Genomic DNA, 19,809 nt, shown 5'->3' with positions numbered 1-19,809 from the left:
TTTTCAAGCTTTTGTGGGTACTATGAGACAGAGAGAGACAGGCAGAGAGAACAGTAATTTCTCAATGCAAGGAAGGGAAATGAGTTTCATGCCAGTAATTTTAAGGGTGAGGTAGGAAAAGCCAGGTCACCTGGTCCACTTTCTAAAATCAAAACTAAGTAAAGATCCAAAATAACTATCAGGTCAATATGAGCCAATAAAACTTGTCCCCTTTTTCTATTTTAATTTGTGCTGAGTTAAAAGAGCATCTTCCACTTTACTGCTTCTCCAGTTTTCTGGGTTTGTTTGGCGGGGGGGTTTTGGTTGTTTTTTTTTTAAATTTATTTCTTGTTTATTATTTATTTATTTTTTTAGAGAGGAAGATTGATTTGTTGTTCCACTATTTTATGCATTAATTGATTGATTCTTTTTAAATTTTGTTATTTTTATTGATTTCAGAGAGGAAGGGAGAGGGAGAGAGAGAAACATCAATGATGAGCATGGATCAGCTGCCTCCTGCATGCTCTCTACTGGGGATGGAGCCCACAACCTGGCATGTGCCCTTGACAGGAATCCAACCTGGGATCCTTCAGTCTGTAGGCTGAAGCTCTATCCACAGAGCCAAATCGGATAGGACAATTAGTTGGTTCTTGTGTGTGCCCTGACCAGAGATTTAACCCGAAACCCTGGAATATGGGGACCATTCTCTAGTTCAGTTGAGCGACCCAGCCAGCATTCAAGTTTTCGTTTTATTTTATTTTTAAATATATTTTATTGAATTTTTACAAAGAGGGATAGAGTTAAGTACATCGATGAGAGCACACCCCCTACTGGGGATGTGCCCGCAACCAAGGTACATGCCCTTGACCAGAATTGAACCCGGGACCCTTCAGTCCACAGGCCGACGCTCTATCCACTGAGCCAAACCGGTTTCGGCTCAAGTTTTCGTTTTAAATATAAACAACCTATAAAGTGCTTATTTCGTTTACTTTTATCATCTTCAATATTCCAATGCACACAAACTTTTTTTCAGCATTGTCTTGGAACAAAAACTCGTTTTTCTCTGAGATACCACATCTCTAAACGGGACTGCCAATGGCTTGTCCGGTGCATATAGAAATGAACTTTGTTCAAAAGTTAATTTTGAACAAAGTGCCTTCACCCCTCACTTCCTGGGACCTAGGACCGAGGGCGGCTCTCGGGAGTTTCCCAACACCCCATTCCATAAGGGTTTTCTCACCCTCTGTAAACGGGCATAGGTCTATTATTCTCCGGGCGGCTCCAAAAGATTCTGGGAGTTGGGGGAGGGGCTTAAGGGACAAAAAAATTAAATGTTGGCGACAGACGGGCAGCGGATAGGTTTACGATTATCAGCCAGTTGCTGAGCGATTTCTCAAACCTTTCCACCAGCTCCCTCACTTGTCTCACTCGGTAAGCGCGCGTTCTTTCCCTTCCACGCCCCGCCCCTCCACTGCCCCATTAGCCAATCATCAGGCTGGTGCTTGCCAGTCCTGGCCAATCCCGAACCCGCTTCCTCTGAGCGGGAAAAGCTCAGAAACTGCGAGAGAATGAGGTCTGCTAACCGCCCGCTCGCAGCCTTGTCTCTGGGGGGTGGAAGGTAGCCGGCCCTAGAGGCAGTTGCCCATTGGCTAGGCTGCGGGCCAATGAAGGGGGTGCAAAGCGGGGGGCGGGCCTGGGCGGTTCGGTGCGGGGTCGCGAGGAGGGGGTGGGCAATATAACGGCCTCTCCCCCCCCACCCTCCTTCCCCGCTCCGAGCCCCCCACCCACGGACCCGCTCCAGGCAGCGCCCGGGGCGGCGGCGGCGGCGGCAGCGGCGGGGTGCGGGCTGAGGGAGCCGGGCCTCGACGCCCCCCCTCACCCTGGTGCCCCAGGAGCTGTACCGAGTCCCGGAGGGGCTGAGGGTCCCATGGAGGTGAGAGGCGGACACCCCTGGCAGCTCCCTCACCCTCCAGGCCTAAGGGAGGGACTTGAGGTAACCGGTGGGGACGGTCAGGGTCTGGGTGGCGACCGGACTTGGAGGATGGCGACCGTGAGAAGAGGCTGAGGAGAAGGCGCGTCCCTAGACGCCGTTCTCTGAGGAGGTCGCCTGAGGGCAGGTCGCTTTTGAAGAGCCTCGACGGGGCGCCCGGGCCGCGCCACGGGAAGGGGCTGAGGGCGCGGCGACAGGTCGGGCGGGGGTCGTGGGGTTCACGGCGGCGCGGCTGTCAGGACTGGCCGGGAGGCGGCGACGCCCGGGCTGCCGTGCGGCCTCCTCGTCGGGCGGCGGGCGGCGGCGGCGGCGGCGGCGCTGAGGCGATGGCCGGCGGTGTAGGCCAGCGAGGGCGGGCGGCGGCCGCGCCGCGGGGATAGAGGGCTGGGAGGGGATCCGAGGGACGCGCGCCCCGGCCCCAAGTTAGCGTCCTGGTCGGGGATTCGGAATTGAGTTAGGCTGTTAGGGGAACGGCCGAGGTGAAGAGTGATGCCATTTCCGCCGTGGCTTCGCCCCGCGTAATGTCTCTCTCCGGTTTCCTGTTCCTGCTCGTGCAGCCCAAGGTGGCGTTCCGCGGAGGCGCGAATCGCTGCTGGAACCTCAGTGCCGACCCCAGCGGCAGACTAACGGATGTGTTCGGCGGCGTGATGTCCGGCTCCTCTTCCTTCTATGATTGCTACAAAGCGCAGGTGCATTAACCCGCTCTGCCCTGTGTTAGACGGTTTATGTATTCGAACCAGATTCATTGACCTGAGCCGAGTCATAGGGGTGTTTTTAAATCGCTCCAAGTTTAAGACCAGAAAGCCATGACAACATTTCACAGAATACATACTTTGCTTTGAAAACAAGTTAAGGAATACGATTTTTAACTGATTGTTGTTTTCGTCCTGTCTTCAATGATGTCAGAAATGTACGAAAATACGTATTTACTTAGTAAGACCTTAAAAATACTCCCCCCCCCCTTCAAGCATTTATTGTAAATCCGTACAAACATACTTTTGATAATTTAAAGATGAAACTCTTGTCACTTCTCTATTATCTGGCTTCAACAGTGTCTTTCAATACTACCTTTTACCTCTCCTAAAACATTTAAATTTTGTTAGTCATATTAAATTGGTCTTAGGATAATAATGTAAGTCATTTTCATTTGAAATTATTTAACCAGGACACCAATGTTGATATTGTTGTACTTTGAATTATAACAATATCCTGAAATAAATTATTTAATCTACACATAGCCTTACAAAGTGTTATGCCCATGGTATAGATTGAGAAACTGCGGCTCAGAAAGCTTAATTTGTGTCCACAGTGACAAAGCCCAAGTGGAACCCAGGTCTTTTCACTGCCAAGACCAGCATTTCACTGCTCTCTATAATGTTGACATCACTACTAAAATGTACTTGAATTTATTTTTAGTATATCAATAACATAAACAGTAAATTTTGCAGTTACCTGGATCTAATTAATATGCCAGCCCCAAGTATTTGCACATTTAATTTCTGTAAATGTTTTAACTGAAAGAGATCCATATATTTAAAGTATAATTATGTTTGAATTCACATTACTTTAGTTGCTTGTTTTATCCTGTAATATAAAATTTTAATCAATCTTTAAAATATTTAACTTCTCTAATACTTAAAACTTATTTTAAAATATGAAATATACTTGAAAGAATTCCCAAAATATATTTGGTTTCCAGTACTCTTTACCTCATTTGATATTTGAATATGAAAATGCTCTTTTGTTTAAGCAATAATTTAAAAATTATGGACAACCCTGGCCCATATGATCAGTGATTAGAGCAACCCCCTGTGCACCATAAGTTCTCAGGTTTTTGGGTTCTACTGTTTGCTTCCCAGTCAAGAGCATGTACCTAGGTTGCAGGTTTGATCCCTACCCCTTGTGCTAGAGACAACCAATTGATGTGTGTCTCTCACTTCATGTCTCTTGCCCTCCCCCCTTCCTTTCACTCTGTATCAATGGAAAAATATCCTCCATTAAAGGATTAAAAAACAAGATGGACAATAACTTATGGCATTTTGGATTCTTCACACCTAAAAAAGAGTTAAGGTGGGCCTATGAGAAAAACTTCAGAACTAAAGGAGTAAAGTTATGAAAGGTTCTAAAGATAAAAGTTACTAACATCTAGAAAGATAGTTTTAGTGGCACTCTTAGCAAAATGGTTGTAAAATCTTTGAGATTTTTTTTTTTTTTTTTAGATTCTTGATGATGGATAATTTGAAAGTATTTTCATATTTTATTAAAGTATAAAAACAATTTAGGAATACGGGAATACTTTATGTCTTCTCTTTTTATGTATTTTTTTTCAAATAGGTTTTTATTGATTTTAGAGAGAGAGAGGAAGGGAGAAAGGAGAGACAGAAAAATGATGAGAGAACCATTAATTGACCTCCTGTACAAGCCTGGTGACCTCTGGGTTCATGGGACATGCCCAACCATCTGAGCCAAACTGGCCAGAGTAATCTAAATTTTGATTAAAAGAATAAAAGCAGCCCTGGTTGCCCTAGCCCAGTGGTAGGCAAACTCATTAGTCAGCAGAGCGGCAAACCGCGGCTTGCTGCATGGGACTCTCGAGCCACAGTTTGCCAACCACTGCCCTAGCCAGTTGCTCAGTGATTAAACCATCCACCTTAGGACTGAAGGGTCACGGGTTCGATTTCCAGTCAAGGGCAGTACCTCAGTTGCAGGTTCCCCAGCCCCAGTAAGGGTGCATGGAGGATACAACCAATCAATGTTTCTTTTTCACTCCCACACTCTAGAAATCAATGGGGAAAATATCCTAAAATATATCCTTGGGTGAGGATTTAAAAAGGAATAAAAGCAATTAGAAAATAATTTTGTCAGGATTATATTCTTCTGTATTTATAAAAGTACAAGTGGGACAAAAGTAGGTTTATAGTTGTTTGTATGGAAAACAATATAATAATAAATAATAATACAAGAATAAACTCTGTGTTTCACATACTTACAACGGTAAACCTACATTTGCTCCAGCTTGTATAAAAAAAATAATTTCTACTGTGTTATATCTGAGATTTATACTGTCATTATATCTCAGGTTTTATTCCTTATTTAGAGAGTTAAAAATTGTGAACCTATACTTTCAGACTTCTTTAAAGAAGCATTTTCTAGAAAAAAAATGCATCTAAGTGTTTAATCTTTGCCCTAGCCAGTTTGCTCAGTGGATAGAGCCTTGGCCTGTGGACCAAAAGGTCCCAGGTTTGATTCTGGTCGAGGACATGTACCTCGGTTGCAGGCTCCCCTGGGCTCATGCAGGAGACAATTATTTCTCTGTCTTTTCCTCTCCCACTCTCTCTAATCAATGGAAAAATATCCTTGGGTGAGGGTTAATATATGTTTAATCTTTTATTATTATACTTGGAGCCTGTTTGCAAGAAGATTCCTGCAAGCGGCCACACATGACACTGCCCCGCCCTGCCCGAGTTTTCCCTCTGGCAGCTGCCTTGCTTTCTGCTTTTCCTCCCTCTTCCTTCTAAGCTGTCTTCAGTCTTCATTCCTCCCTCCCTCAGTGTATGCAAATTAACTGCCAGCTTTGTTGGGTTAATTTGCATTCTTGCTCTGATTGGATGTGGGCGTAGCAAAGGTACGGTCAAATAGCATTTTTCTCTTTTATTAGTGTAGATTCATTCTATAATACTATTTCAAATATTTTAAATTATTTTTACTGCTCAATTGTTTTTGGAAGGAGATAGGATTTTAAATCATTAACATCTTAAAATTCAAACTTTCACTTTATTTACTCAGAGTTCATTATATTGTAGAACTGTTCATGCAAAAAAAGAAAAATTAATTGCCATTTTTCTCCTAATTGAAGTAATATCTTTAAATTTTCTGAAGAGATTATAATGTTTTATATATCATCTCATTTTTATAATATATCTTAGAAATAAAAATGAGACTGAAAATTAAAGATACTGTTTTAAAATGCCCTAGACTCTAGGGCCTAGAGGCCTAGAGCTAGTTAGCTCAATGGGTAGAGCATCGGTCTGTGGACTGAAAGGTCCTGGGTTCAATTCCATGTTCAGGAGGCAACAAATTGATGTGTGTCTCTCACATCAATGTTTCTCTATCTCTTTCTCTAATCCTCCCTTCCACTCTCTAAAAATCACTGGGAAAATATCCTTGGGTGAGATTAACCAAAAATAAAAGAAAATTGCCCTAGAATAGGAATAAGAAGGCCTTGAGTTTAGGTTTTAGTTTTGTCACCTTGGGCTCAGTAACTTGTAGCCTGTTTTCTCATTTTTCTATTTTAATAGAATACCCATGTCTCTGGGTTGACTGAATATAAGAATGTATATGAAATTTGTTTGAAATTCTATATAAATGTACATTAACTTTTTTAAAAAGATTGGGAACATTAAGACTTTTATAAGTAATATGTGAAATATAACATTGCTAGTGTCCGCATTATGTTCAACAAATTAAAACTACAATAATTATAGGTATTTTAGACTAGGTATAAGCAACAAGTACCTCCAGGGATCAGATTAGATCTGCCAAGTGCCTGTTTTTTGTTTAAAAAACAGCATTTTTTGGAATACAGCTGTGTGCATTTGTCTTCATGTTGTTATGTTGTTTATTGTTGTTTCCTTTGTTGTTTCCTTTTTCTTTTTTCTTTTTTGTAACCCAGCTATTGTTTTTCCCCATTGATTTTTAGAGAGAATGGGAGGGGGAAAGAGACAGACAGACAGCCCTGGGATTGAACCTGCAATCCATGTACCTGCCCTTTACCAGGAATTGAACCTGTGAACCAGCCAGGGCTATCTATAGTTGCTTAAGGAGACCTTATCAGTCAGCAAACCCTAGTATATATTATTTGGTTCTTTTTCTTTTTTTTTTTATCTGGCTCTTTACAGAAAAAAATTTGCCAATCCCTGGTATAAAGTAAGCTTAAATGGCTAAATCTAGATTTGATTTTGTCTCTCAACTCTTACGCATGTATTATTTCCTCTTATTTCTTATTTACCACTAATATTCTATAATAAAAATGGCTGATACATAAGCATTTCTTTAAAATTTCAGAGTGAAGACAATGTTGACCTAAGGCAAACCTATAATCCACTTTCTTCATCAACTGAATATGCAAGTTCTGTAGATTCTTCAATTTTCTATGCACCATGGTCTACTTATGGAGATGATATTAAGCCGCCTTCTAATTCTCAGATTAATGTAAAGAACAGGTAAATTAATTAATTTTATTTTTCAGGCTAAATTAAGTATTTTTAAATTTGATTACATGGGAACCCAATTGTATTAGCTCTGTTCCCTATATCAGCATTTTAATTTTATCTTATTAATTTTTGTTATGACATAATTTTGTGTTTATCAAACTTTTAGGAAACCCTAAACTCGGCAGTTATCTTATACTAGAGGCCCAATGCATGAAATTCATGCACAGGGTGAGGGAGGGGGTGTCCCTCAACCCAGCCTGCACCTTCTCCAATCTGGGACCCCTTGAGCGATATCCAACTGCCCATTTAGGCCCGATCCAGCCAGGATCAGGCCTAAATGGGCAGTTGGACCTCCCTCTCACAATCCAGGGCTGGCTCCCAACTGCTTGCCTGACTCTGCCTGATTGCCCCTAACCGCTTCTGCCTGCCAGCCTGATCACCCCTAACCTCTCCACTGCCAGCCTGATTGATGTCTAACTGCTCCCAAGCTGGCCCAAAAGCCCCTAACTACCCTCCCCTGTCAGCCTGGTCACCCCTAACTGCCCTCCCTGCTGGCCTGGTCACCCCTAACTGACCTCCCCTGCAGTTCTGGCCCCCCAACTGCCCTCTCCTGCAGACCTTGTCCCCCCAATTACCCTCCCCTGCAGGCCTGGTCCCCCAAAACTGCCCTCCCCTGCAGGCCTGGTCCCCTCAACTGCCCTCCCCTGCTTGCCTCATCTCCCCAACTGCCCTCCCCTGCTGACCTAGTCTTCCCAACTGCCCTCCCCTGCTTGCCTAGTCTATCCAACTGCCCTCCCTTGCTGGCCTAGTCTCCCCTGCAGGCCTGGCTCCCCCCAACTGTCCTCCCTGCAGGCCTGATTCCCCCCCCCCCAATGGCCTTCCCCTGCATGCCTGGGTCCCTCCCAATTGTCCTCCCCTGCAGGCCTGGTCCCCCCAAACTGCCCTACCGTGCACGTTGGGTCTCCCCCCAAACTGCTCTCCCTTGCTGACCTGATCTCCCACAACTTCCCTCCCCTGCCAGCCATCTTGTGGCAGCCATCTTGTGTCCACATGGGGGTGGCCATCTTGTGTCTTGGAGTGACAGTCAATTTGCTTATCACTCTTTTATTAGATAGGATAATAAAAGCCCAGCAAACCATATCAGCAGAATGACCACTCAGCCTATCACTATGAGGTGCACTGACCACCTCTTGGTCCCTTTCCCCAGCAGGCTCCCATTGCCCTGTGGTGAATAGGGAACTGGAGTGGGTAGCGAGGGTGGGGGTGGTGGTGATGGGGGACTGGTGAGTGAGTGGAACAGCCAACCTCTTGATCCCTCCTCCTGGCCAGCAGGCTCCAATCACTTGATGGCGAATGGTGACCTCGGGGGTGGGTGGCAGATTCTCGTCATTGTAGTTTCTGTCTCTCCCTCTCCCTTCCTCTCTGAAATCAGTAAAAACATTTTTAAAATGTTTTTTATTGATTTGAGACAGAGAAGAAGGGAGAAGGATAGAGATATAGAAACATCAATGAGAAATATAATCCATTTGCTGCCTCCTCACTCCTACTGGGGATTAAGTCCTGACTGGTAATCAAATCAGTGACTTCTAATACACTTTTCTTTTAATATATTTTTATTTCAGGAAGGAAGGGAGAGAGAGAAAGAGAAACATCAATGATGAGAAAGTATCATTGATCAGCGCCTCCTACACACTCCCTAGTGGGGATCAAGCCCGCAACCTGGGCATATGCCCTAATCAGAATCAAACCAGGGGACCCCTCAATCCGCAGACTGACGTTCTTTCCACTGAGCCAAACCGGCTAGGGCTAATACAAGTTTCTTAATATCTCAAATGATCATTCAACAGCTAAATGATTACTAGTACTTGCCCATCTTATGTTATGAAGATCAATGAAATGTTTTGAGTGTTATGCAAATATAAGGTATTTTTATTTTTAAAATGCCCTAACACTATTAAATGTTAGAAAGGAAATATGAGAAAACAAGAAGTTACAATTTTAAAAAATGTATTACTTCTAGGAACAAATTACCCAAAATCCATAAAGGGTAAAAAGGCACCAATTTTTCTTCTACTTATGGTTTTTACATTTTGTATTATTTAAACAGTGTTAGTCACCAGGTAGCATTTCAGATATGTGGAAGTCTAGTCACCTCTTTGGCAAGGATTTAGAGATAGTCTCCAATTCTGTTATATTTAAGGGACAACTGCAATAGTGCTGTGTTATCTAGGATGACCATATCACATTTTACTTTATATTCCAATATAAAGAGATACAAAAATCAAGCAACAGGTTCACATGGCTTTCAAATTGCAAATGAAAAGTCTGAGTAAGTGTTGGTGGGAGGATGTATAATAGGACCGAAAATGCTTTCAGGAGCAGCCATAGTACAGTACCAAGCATCATAAGTCAGAGATTTGTATTTTGGTAACCTAAAATGAATTGTGTTTTGGAGAAATAAGAGGTAAGTATACATTGTGACTAGACATAGGATTTGAAATGAAGGAGAAGTATTTATGTAACATAGTAAGCTAAAGTGGAAATTATTCTTGAGTTGTTCCTTTATTTGAAATTATGGTATAGATTCAATCCAAATATTTTATAGAAAATAATGGTAAGATAAATCTAGAAATAGAAATCAATATATTATATTTCAGTGTGAGTAAAATTTGTTGTGTAATATTTACTTTTTAGGATTCAAACAGAAAGAAATGACTATGGCAGTGAAACAGACTTATATGGACTTGTATCTAACATTTTAGAAGAACAAGATAAGTCACAGCCATATTTTGCTGATGGGTTAGTATGTCATATAAACTACACATTGCATAGTGAGCTTTCAAATTCACATACAGGATGGTGCAAAAGTAGATTTACAGTTGCAAGTATACAAAACATGGTTTATTCTTGCTATTATTATTGTATTGTTTTCCTTGCTATTGTTTTGTTTTCTTGCTATTATTTTGTTTTCTTGCTATTATTGTATTGCAAACAACTATAAACTTGTACAGTAAATTATCCTATTAACTATTATTTTTAGTTAATAGAGGATCATCTAAGAGTACACATCTTTTTATATATATTTTTTTTAATTGATTTTTCACAGAGAGGAAGGGAGAGGGATAGAGAGCTAGAAACATCGATGAGAGAGATACAGAGAGATACCTCGACCAGCTGCCTCCTGTACAACCCCGACCAGGGATGTGCCCGCAACCAAGGTACATGCCCTTAACTGGAATCGAACCTGGGACCTTTCAGTCCACAGACCAATGCTCTATCCATTGAGCCAAACCGGTTTTGGCAGAGTAGACATCTTAATTCAAATACTTGTTTTTAGGAGTCGATTTTGCTGAGATCATTGCATACAATTAAAAGTTTAAATCTAAGGTTTAATTTGCTATTAAGAACTTTCATTTGGAAAATTATTCTTGCATAATTCAAAGCTATTTCCCTTGAGTTCACAAGCTAAGGTGTAGCTTAAAGAGTATAAATTCCAAAGGGAGAGAGAGAGAGAGAGAGAGAAAGAGAGAGAGAAAGAGAGAGTGTGTGTGTGTGTGTGTGTGTGTATATCCCAAAGAATAAAACTAGCATTTCTCCTGTGCAGAAATGCATATGGATTTTATTCATTTGGTAAATTTTTAAAAAAAATATATTGTTTTATTTGGGTATGGAAGCCATATTACCCAAATGCTTTATTTCATAACTAGGGAAATATGCAGCACATATGTAAACAAATAAAATATTTTAATTTCAATAATAGTTTCAACAAAACACATCCTTTTTCATTGAAAAAATTGTAGTCAATGATACTTTTTGTATTATGTAATAACTCTTAATTAAAGGAAAAATTAACTTTGTTTTCTATTTACTATAGATAAAATATTATATAAGACTATGCAGTCATCAGCCTCAGGCCTTAGTTAATGCTTGTTAGAAAAGACATATTAAGATTAAAATACATATTTATATAGCACATTTCAAGCAATAGAGAATTATTTGAATGTAACGGTAGCATACAAGACAAAGTTGAAAACGATTAGAGAATGGGGAGGTGGGTGAGATAAATGTTTTTGAGAATCTTTCCTACCTTTTCCACTAAGGACATAAAATCTTTTAAAGTCTAAATTGTAATTAAATATATTTACTTGTTCTAGGACCTGCTCCTCCAATTTAAAGTCAGTTTGGCCAATGAACACAAGCAGATTTGCAGATCACCATGACCTGTTAACAGAAACAAAAAGGCCAATAGATCCAGCCATCTCTCAGCAAGCTTTTTATACTGGTGAATCTGTGTCAGCAGTGGAAAAGCAATACCTTCATAATAGTAATATCACACCACAACAAAAAATAGATGAACTTTATCATGGATTTACTGGTTTAGACCTTGAAGAACAATGGATGTACCCCTCACGAAGTGATCATTCTAATTGTTACAATAGTCAGGCAAATGATACAGCTAAGACAACATTCCAAGAATATCCATTTGTTAAAAACTGTTTTACACCACAAGCTGGCCTCTCTGAGGTCATGAAAGAATCAGGAGCTGATACTTACCCTTATGGAAGAGATAAAATGTGTGTTAAAAGTCTTGAAGCACCATTACAGCAGAAAAGGGCAGAGATATTTCTTTCCCAGTTTAATAGATACAATGAGAGTGCAGATTATTGTAGATACCCAGAATATGCTCATCCTAATAAGGCTAAACTTACTAAGTGTTCGAATTTTACTGTCCAAGATAGTAAAAAATTAGCCAATGGCACACCTGAAACACCAACTGTAGAAGCAGACAGCTACACAAAATTATTTCAGGTTAAACCAGCAAATCAGAAGAAAATGGAAGAAACAATGACTGACCAGCAGAATTTCACATTTCCAAAAACTACTCCACACCTGACAGAAAAACAGTTTGCAAAGGAAACAACATTCACTGCTGATTTTGGCTTAAAATCAGAATATGGACTAAAACCTCATACAGTTTGTCCAGCTAATAATGATTTCACTAATGTCACAGAAAAGCAACAGTTTGCTAAAGCTGACTCCCCAAATTCTGAGTATTTTAAATCAGTGACTTTATTGTCAAACTCAGCAACATCTTCAGGAGGTATCAACTTAAATAGGCCAACTTGGATGAATGTCCACACAAAAAGTAATACTCCTATTCCTTATCGAAATCAAGGTAACTTGATGAAATTAAATAGTCATTTAAATGCAGCTTCAAAAGGTTCTAACCATTCTTCAGATTTCCCCCAACTATCATCCACAAATTTAACTCCAAATAGCAATTTGTTTCAGAAGTATTGCCAAGAAAACTCTTCAGCATTTTCTAGTTTTGATTTCAATTATAATGGTGCAGAAAGAATTCAATCTGTCAATCACATGGAAGGACTGACAAAGACTGCAGAAGAAAATCTCTTTGAATTGGTTACAGATAAAAAAATAAAGCAGCCAAACGGATTTTGTGATAATTACTCAGTTCAGCAGTTTGGGATCATTGAAAATGTAAACAAACATAATTTTCAAACTAAGCCTCAGAGTGGACATTATGATCCTGAGGAAGGTGCAAAGCATTTAGATGGATTATCTCAAAATACATATCAAGATCTGTTGGAGGCACAGAGTCATTTTAATAGCCACAGACAGGGAAGTGGAGATAACAATATTAATATCCGTATAAATCGCACACAGGCGTCATGCTTTTCTAATTATATGATGGGAGATTTAAGACATAATCAGAGTTTTCAACAACTTGGTTCAAATGGGTTTCCCCTAAGGTCCACCCACCCATTTGGCCATTCAGTTGTTCCACTCTTGGATTCCTATGATTTGTTTTCTTATGATGAGTTAAGCCATTTATACCCTTATTTTAATGATATGATGTATGGTGATAATTCCTTTTCTGGTTTTGTGCCAACTTTTGGATTTCAAAGACCAATTAAAACCCGTAGTGGACCAGCCAGTGAACTTCATATTCGTCTGGAAGAATGCTATGAACAGTGGAGAGCATTAGAAAAGGAGAGAAAAAAGGTAACACAAAGCTATCCAGTTAGGAGTAATTTGGTATGGCCCCTACATCTTTTATCTTAGTGTGCTTTGAGTACTTGCTTTATTTCTAAGCTGAATTCTTCTCTAATGGCAGTATTTGTTAAATCCATGACTATAAGGAATTAAGTGATTTAAAGACAAAAAGCTGAGTGGGAGGAATGGAGACATCTGTAATAGTGACACCAATAAAAATAAAGCTTAAAATAAATATGTAAAGAATAAAAAACTAAAAAAGTTTGGGGTTAAACAGAATTGTTACTTATGTAAAGCTTATTTTGCCAATGAAGTAGACTTTTTCCTTAATGGGTGTAAAGTTAATTTCTTTTAATTTTGAAAGTATTAAACTGTTGGAGTGTCCAGGTATTTTATTTGAATTAAGTATGACAGAAAAATACTGTAGTTTGTATTTGTTGCCTTTTGATACCAAAACAGTTACTTAAAGCAGCAATTTTCAATTTATGCTTAGGCCTAAGAAAAATATTACCATTGAATCATCTTTGGAAAATTCATCATCTAAAAATTACATAATTTTTTACAGACTGAATTGGCCCTTGCCAAGAATTATCCAGGAAAAAAAGTATCCAGTACTAACAATACTCCAATTCCAAGGCTGACTTCCAACCCATCTAGAGTTGATCGCTTAATTGTGGATGAACTTCGAGAACAAGCCAGGGTAAGTTATAAAAACTTCCAATAGTAGACTTTTAAATTGCTTGATAAATTCTTATAACATTTCAGTAAGTAAGAATTCTAAAGGATTTTAAAATCACACTTATGTGTAACTCTCTGACGTATATTCTTTTCCATGTTTGGTCCTAGAACTGATTAATATTTAGGAAAGGAAAAATAGCCCCACTCAATTATTTAAAGCTAGGTTTAATAACTTAAATGGTTCCTCTTCAAACCGAAATTGGCAATGGAGTTAACAGAAAGAACTATTTCAGTGGAAAAATATTGATTTTACCTAGCTTTCAGCCTAGGTCAGTTGAGATTCTTTTATCAAATTTGTAAATTTGGCCCTAGCCGGTTTGGCTCAGTGGATAGAGTACCGGCCTTTGGACTGCAGGGTCCCAGGTTCAATTCTGGTCAAGAGCACATACCCAGGTTGTGGGCTCAATCCCCAGTGGGGGGCGTGCAGGAGGCAGCCAATCAGTGATCCTCTCTCATCACTTATGTTTCTATATCTCCCTTTCCTTCCTCTCTGAAATCAATAAAAATATATATATTTTTAAATTCGTACAATGGAATTTATCGATGTGTATACTAACATGGATTATAGCCAGATGTTATGTTAATAAAAACTTCAGTCTTATATTTTCTTAATACCATTCCAAATTAAAACTCCTTTTTCTCAGTAATATATTTCTCAGCAATAAATCAAAGGATTCAAACTGTGATTAAGAAATATACTTTTACCAGCTATTTAAAAATATTTTTTAATTGATTTCAAAGAAGGAGGGAGAGGGAGAGGTAGAAACATCAATAATGAAAGTCCCCCACTGGGGACTGAGCCCGTTGACCAGAATGGAACTCAGGACCCTTCAATCCACAGGCTGACGCTCCATCCACTAAGCTAAACCAGCTAGGGCTTGCCAGCTTTGATAATGTGTCACATTAAGTTAGGTTATGTTTATAGTTGCCATAATTTTTTAAATCTATATTTAGCAACATTAGATCAATAATACATAAAGGGAAAAATATTTTCACATGTACTATTTTCTAATATGCTAGTTTGTAGAATTCTGAAAAGTTTTTAGAGTTTATTAAAAATCACCAGTGCAAATTTACATTTATCGCTTATTCAAAATGAGTGTCTTACTTAAAAAATATGTAATTGCCCTACCTGGTTTGACTCAGTGGATAGAATGTCAGCCTGCAGACTGAAGTTTGATTCCAGTCAAGGGCATGTACCTTGGTTGCAGGCACATCCCCAGAAGGAGGTGTGCAAGAGGCAGCTGATGGATGTTTCTCTCTCATCGATGTTTTTAGCTCTCCCTCTCCCCTTCCTCTCTGTAAAAAATAAATAAATAAATAAATAAATAAATAAATAAATAAATAAATAAATAAAATTAATAAATATAAAAAATATGGAAAGTTCATTGAAAATTTTTATATTGGGATTTTTTTTCTGTTGTTATCCCTTCAAGGATCTAGCTTAGGGGTGTCGAACTCAATCAGAGAAGGGGCCAAAATCTAAACTCCAGCCTAAATCGCAGGCCGAATGGTTTACTGAACAGTCATAAACTGTCATTGTGATGGAAATGCAGCGGAGTGCAGTGATGACAGCGCGGTGCGGGCCACATTGCAAGGCCTGGCGGGACGGATTTGGCCCACGGGCCTTGTGTTTGACACATGTGATCTAGCTGGTTGTACAATTGGGAGGAAAATATTTAGTACCTGTATACTTTTTTTTCTATGGACCTAAACTGGCATAAACCTATTTCAAAGAAACTTGATATGAATGTGAGAGTAGAGGCTTTGATTTAGGTGCCTTCAGCTTCTTGAGAGGTATTTTACTATTTCCAGTCACTGAACATCAAGTGCTTATGTGAATTTTAAATATTTTTTAAATTGATTTTTGGAAAGAGGAAGGGAGAGAAACATTGACTGGCTGCCTCCTGCTTGCCCCTCACCGAAATCAAACCTGTAACCCTGGGCTTGTGCCCTGACTGGAAAATGAACCTGTAATCCTTCGATGTAAAGGACAATACCCAACGAACTGAGCCACACTGGCCAGGGCAGTTTTTTGTTTGTTTGTTTTTTAATAAATTTTTATTGTTCATATTATTAATGTTCCTTCCCTCCCCCCCTCCATTGCTCTCCTCCACCAGGTTCCCACCCCACCCTCTGCCAGGGCAGTTTTAAATCATTTAGTTAACAAGGGCAGTTATTCAAAAAGTTCTCTTTCCTCATACCTTCCAAGGTTAGAATTTGGGAAACAAGTTAGGAATATGAAACATACTCCCCTTACTGATCTAATATACCAGTGCCCTTTTAAAAGGTTAATTAACCAGAAGATTGAGAAATTTCCTAATTTTTCTTAGCAGTTCTGATTTTATTTCAATATAATTTAAGTCAACATTTTCTGAATTATTGATTCTTTAAAACTGCCACTAGCTCAGTACCATTATCTAAATGTTTCTGATTTCCAAAAGAACACTGGAGGCCCATAAAGGATTTGTTGAAGTGAGGATTGATCAGTCTAGGATTTCTCCCTTTTAGTTTATTTTTTCCCCCTTTAGATGACAGTATCTCTTTTATTTTATTTTTTTTAGAAGATAGGATCCATCTTTTTTATTATTTTATTGATTTTTTTACAGAGAGGAAGAGAGAGGGATAGAGAGTTAGAAACATCGATGAGAGAGAATCATCGATCAGCTGCCTTTGCACACCCCCTACTGGGGATGTGCCCACAACCAAGGTACATGCCCTTGACCGGAATCGAATCCAGGACCTTTCAGGCCACAAGCCGACGCCCTATCCACTGAGCCAAACCGGTCTCGGCTAGATGACAGTACCTCTTTAATAACACTAGTTGCCAAAAACAGTGTTGGATCTTGTATTTGCACTTCCTGTTAATGATATGGGAATGTTAGGTTTGAATTTCCCATTGTTGTGTATTCCCATTAACTGATTACCTAAAAAGCTTTTAGAATTAATAAATACAAGTAGGCACAAAAGACAGACTTTCCATCTTTGTTACCCCCAATATGGTGTCAGGATATAATAAGCATTCAGTTATTTATTGAATAAATATTATTACTCTCATGTCTATTCTGTTTTTTTGAAGATTTGTTTTTAAGTTAATGACAGGGCAATGTGGTTATGTGCCTTATCAAAATTTAAAATCTTTCCCCAGGTTGTAACTTTACTAGGCAAGATGGAACGTCTTCGAAGCTCTCCCCTTCATGCCAATATCTCTACTGCTCTTGATAGACACTTGGAGTCTATTCACATTGTACAGTCACGTAGAAAAGACGAAATTGTTAATGCTTCAAATCGTCAAAAGCAAGGAGTCCCTAGATGCCAAGATGACAGAGGTACAAATATTAATGCATATTACTTTGATAAGGCAATGAGATTGTTTGAATGATAATAAAATCATATTCTAAGGTCAAAGGTCAGAATTCTAAGATTTCACTTATCTAAAGAATAAATTGGTAAAGGTGCCCACATAATCTCCAAAAGTATCTACCTTGATCTGTTTTGTTAGTTTGTTAATTATAATTCCATCAAAGTCTATGTTCTATCAAAAGCATAGTCATCATACAAGTCAGAATAAAGTGTCAACACTTTCAAGTATTAAGAACTTTGGTTAACTTAGTCAGTACCTACCCTTCTTTTATAAAAAATCACTAGAGGCCTGGTGCATGAAATTCATGCACAGGTAGAGTCCCAGAGCCCGGCCAGCGATCAGGGCCGATCAGGGCCTTCCTTTGTTCTGCACCGCACCTAGTGGTCAGCACACATCATAGCAAGCAATCAAACTCAGAGGGGACACTTTGCATATTAGTCTTTTATATATATATAGATGATGTTTGATCATGTAGTAGCTCAGCACTGGGCTTTAAGAGGTAATGGGAGGGCGGCGGGCGACGCCGGGAAGATGGAGGACTATCAGAGTGCGGAAGAGACTACTTTTGTTGTTGGCGAAGTGAGCAACATCGTGAAAGAGGCCATAGAAAGTGCCATTGGCGGCAACGCCTACCAGCACAGCAAAGTCAACCAGTGGACCACAAACGTAGTAGAACAAACTTTAAGCCAATTCACCAAGCTGGGAAAACTGTTCAAATACATCGTGACCTGTATAATTATGCAGAAGAATGGAGCAGGACTACACACGGCGAGTTCCTGCTTCTGGGACAGCTCTACTGATGGGAGCTGCACTGTGCGATGGGAGAACAAGACCATGTACTGCATCGTCAGCGCCTTCGGACTGTCCATCTGACTGACTCCTCATCCCCCCGGGCTTCCTCCTCTGTCTCAACTTTTCTGTCTGACCTTCTAACCACCAGCCATGAGTTCTGAACAGCTTTCCCTGTTTTCTGTGGCACTGTCAACATGCAGAGAAAAATCCAATGACTGCCTGTTCTGTGATCATCCACCCAGTCACAGGATCCTCCGTCGGAACCTGGACTGCCATGTGTCCACACTCTGAATCTCTCTGTTCAAAGGTGCTAAACACTCAGCCTGCTAGTGTGAACCTTTCTCTACTCTGAAATCATTCAACACACTTTTTTCCATACTTTGTATTTTTATTAGAATAAATTATTCCAATTTAAAAAAAAAAAAGAGGTAATGGAAACTTAAATGGTATCTAATGTCAACTGACTGTAAATGTTTCTTTTACAGATGTTTTTGCCCTTGCTGCAGCAATTAAAGAGATGTGTGTCGCTACTCGGAAGGCACGCACTACTCTGTGGTGTGCACTGCAGATGACCTTGCCTAAAACAGCCAATACAACTGGCCAAACAGATGTGGAGAAGGCTTTACAAGATATAGTAAACTGTGAAGATAAAGTTCATGAAAACATAAATAGTAGCAACCAAATGAATCAGAGAGGTGACACAAACAAACATTAAGGAAATCCCAGCAGAAATAAAAAGCTGATAAGTAAATATATCAAGACATGCTCAACAATTATAATGAACTTGTCAAACTTGAAAATTTCAATGCATTTTTTCAGACTTAGAGTTTAATACCTTAATGAAGTATACCTTCAATTTATAAATCTATTTGGAATGAATCAAATATAGTTTAAAGTGAACTCAAAGGGAAAGTTGACTACTCAGAATTCTGAGTAGTTGAAGATAAGTTTAAGTAAATATTTCCTAACAGCTAAAATATTGCTTAAACCTATTCTGCAGTGCAGGTAAATGCAAATGTGAAATTCTTCTAGAAGATAAGTTTCATTTAGGTCTGCCTTAGTAAGTATAATTCCAAATAATGAATCTAAATGACTGTAACCCAATTATGGCTACAGTCTAGTAACCAAGACAAGTTTTGATTGTGATTTAAAAGTGTTTTCCTTACAAAACTGGATAATACCTAGGAAACAGAGGAAAACAAGAATGAACCCAATATTCATGTAAAATTTTAATATTTAAACTACTACCATATTTATAATTTGAAATCTTAGTACCTAAGTATACGGAGGGAAATGCATCTGATTCTCCTAAATTAGTGGATAAAAGTGCCAGTGTAAAAACCATGCAAGTTACTGAATATAAAATCTGTTCAAATCATTTGTGTATATTAAGATTTAATTATACTATCAATTATTAAATATTTCCAATTTTAAAGTACATTGAATTGAAACAAAACATTTCCTTTACCTGGATCTTTTAGATTTGATGCACAGTAACTAAAATAATGACTATTGTTTTAATACCCTTAGTTGCTGCCTTTTATGAGGGTATCACGAAGTTTTAAAAAATGTATTTTTTTAAGGTTAGCCTTTAACTAGTTTAGTTTGCAATTGGTTAGTGTATATTTTGTGTAGTTGTGTTCATTAGTTTGCTTCTGTATTTTTTAAGAGCTCTTGAAAGCTTGGCTTTTGCTGTTTCTCATCACTTAATATCTTTG

At 39.2% G+C, this 19,809-nt stretch overlaps 2 protein-coding genes across 2 annotated transcripts; both read left to right on the top strand.

Annotated features, from left to right (window-relative positions):
• Positions 1–1,906: 1,906 nt before the first annotated feature.
• Positions 1,907–19,231, top strand: MEIOC (meiosis specific with coiled-coil domain). Its single transcript, XM_045586196.1, has 8 exons — positions 1,907–1,972; positions 2,527–2,658; positions 7,034–7,191; positions 9,877–9,981; positions 11,337–13,206; positions 13,763–13,897; positions 17,084–17,264; positions 18,577–19,231. The coding sequence occupies exons 1-8, from the start codon at positions 1,907–1,909 to the stop codon at positions 18,804–18,806; spliced, it is 2,877 nt and encodes a 958-aa protein (XP_045442152.1). The 3' UTR covers positions 18,807–19,231.
• Positions 17,797–18,516, top strand: LOC118726358 (dynein light chain Tctex-type 1-like). The gene has a single exon (XM_036451015.2). The coding sequence runs from the start codon at positions 17,831–17,833 to the stop codon at positions 18,170–18,172; it is 342 nt and encodes a 113-aa protein (XP_036306908.1). The 5' UTR covers positions 17,797–17,830; the 3' UTR covers positions 18,173–18,516.
• Positions 19,232–19,809: the final 578 nt, after the last annotated feature.

This window comes from Pipistrellus kuhlii, unplaced genomic scaffold (assembly GCF_014108245.1).
Source record: "Pipistrellus kuhlii isolate mPipKuh1 unplaced genomic scaffold, mPipKuh1.p scaffold_m20_p_22, whole genome shotgun sequence".
Taxonomy (NCBI): Eukaryota; Metazoa; Chordata; class Mammalia; order Chiroptera; family Vespertilionidae; genus Pipistrellus; species Pipistrellus kuhlii.
The sequence above is the reverse complement of the archived record's forward strand: the minus strand, read 5'-3'. Positions and strand labels throughout refer to the sequence as shown.

Bases quoted from the DNA above. Each gene is read 5' to 3' on its own strand.
- MEIOC (XM_045586196.1), top strand. From the start codon at position 1,907: ATGGAGGTGAGAGGCGGACACCCCTGGCAGCTCCCTCACCCTCCAGGC. The intron at 1,973-2,526 runs GTAACCGGTGGG...CTGCTCGTGCAG, and splicing joins GCCTAAGGGAGGGACTTGAG to CCCAAGGTGGCGTTCCGCGG. The intron at 13,898-17,083 runs GTAAGTTATAAA...ATCTTTCCCCAG, and splicing joins AACTTCGAGAACAAGCCAGG to GTTGTAACTTTACTAGGCAA.
- LOC118726358 (XM_036451015.2), top strand. From the start codon at position 17,831: ATGGAGGACTATCAGAGTGCGGAAGAGACTACTTTTGTTGTTGGCGAA.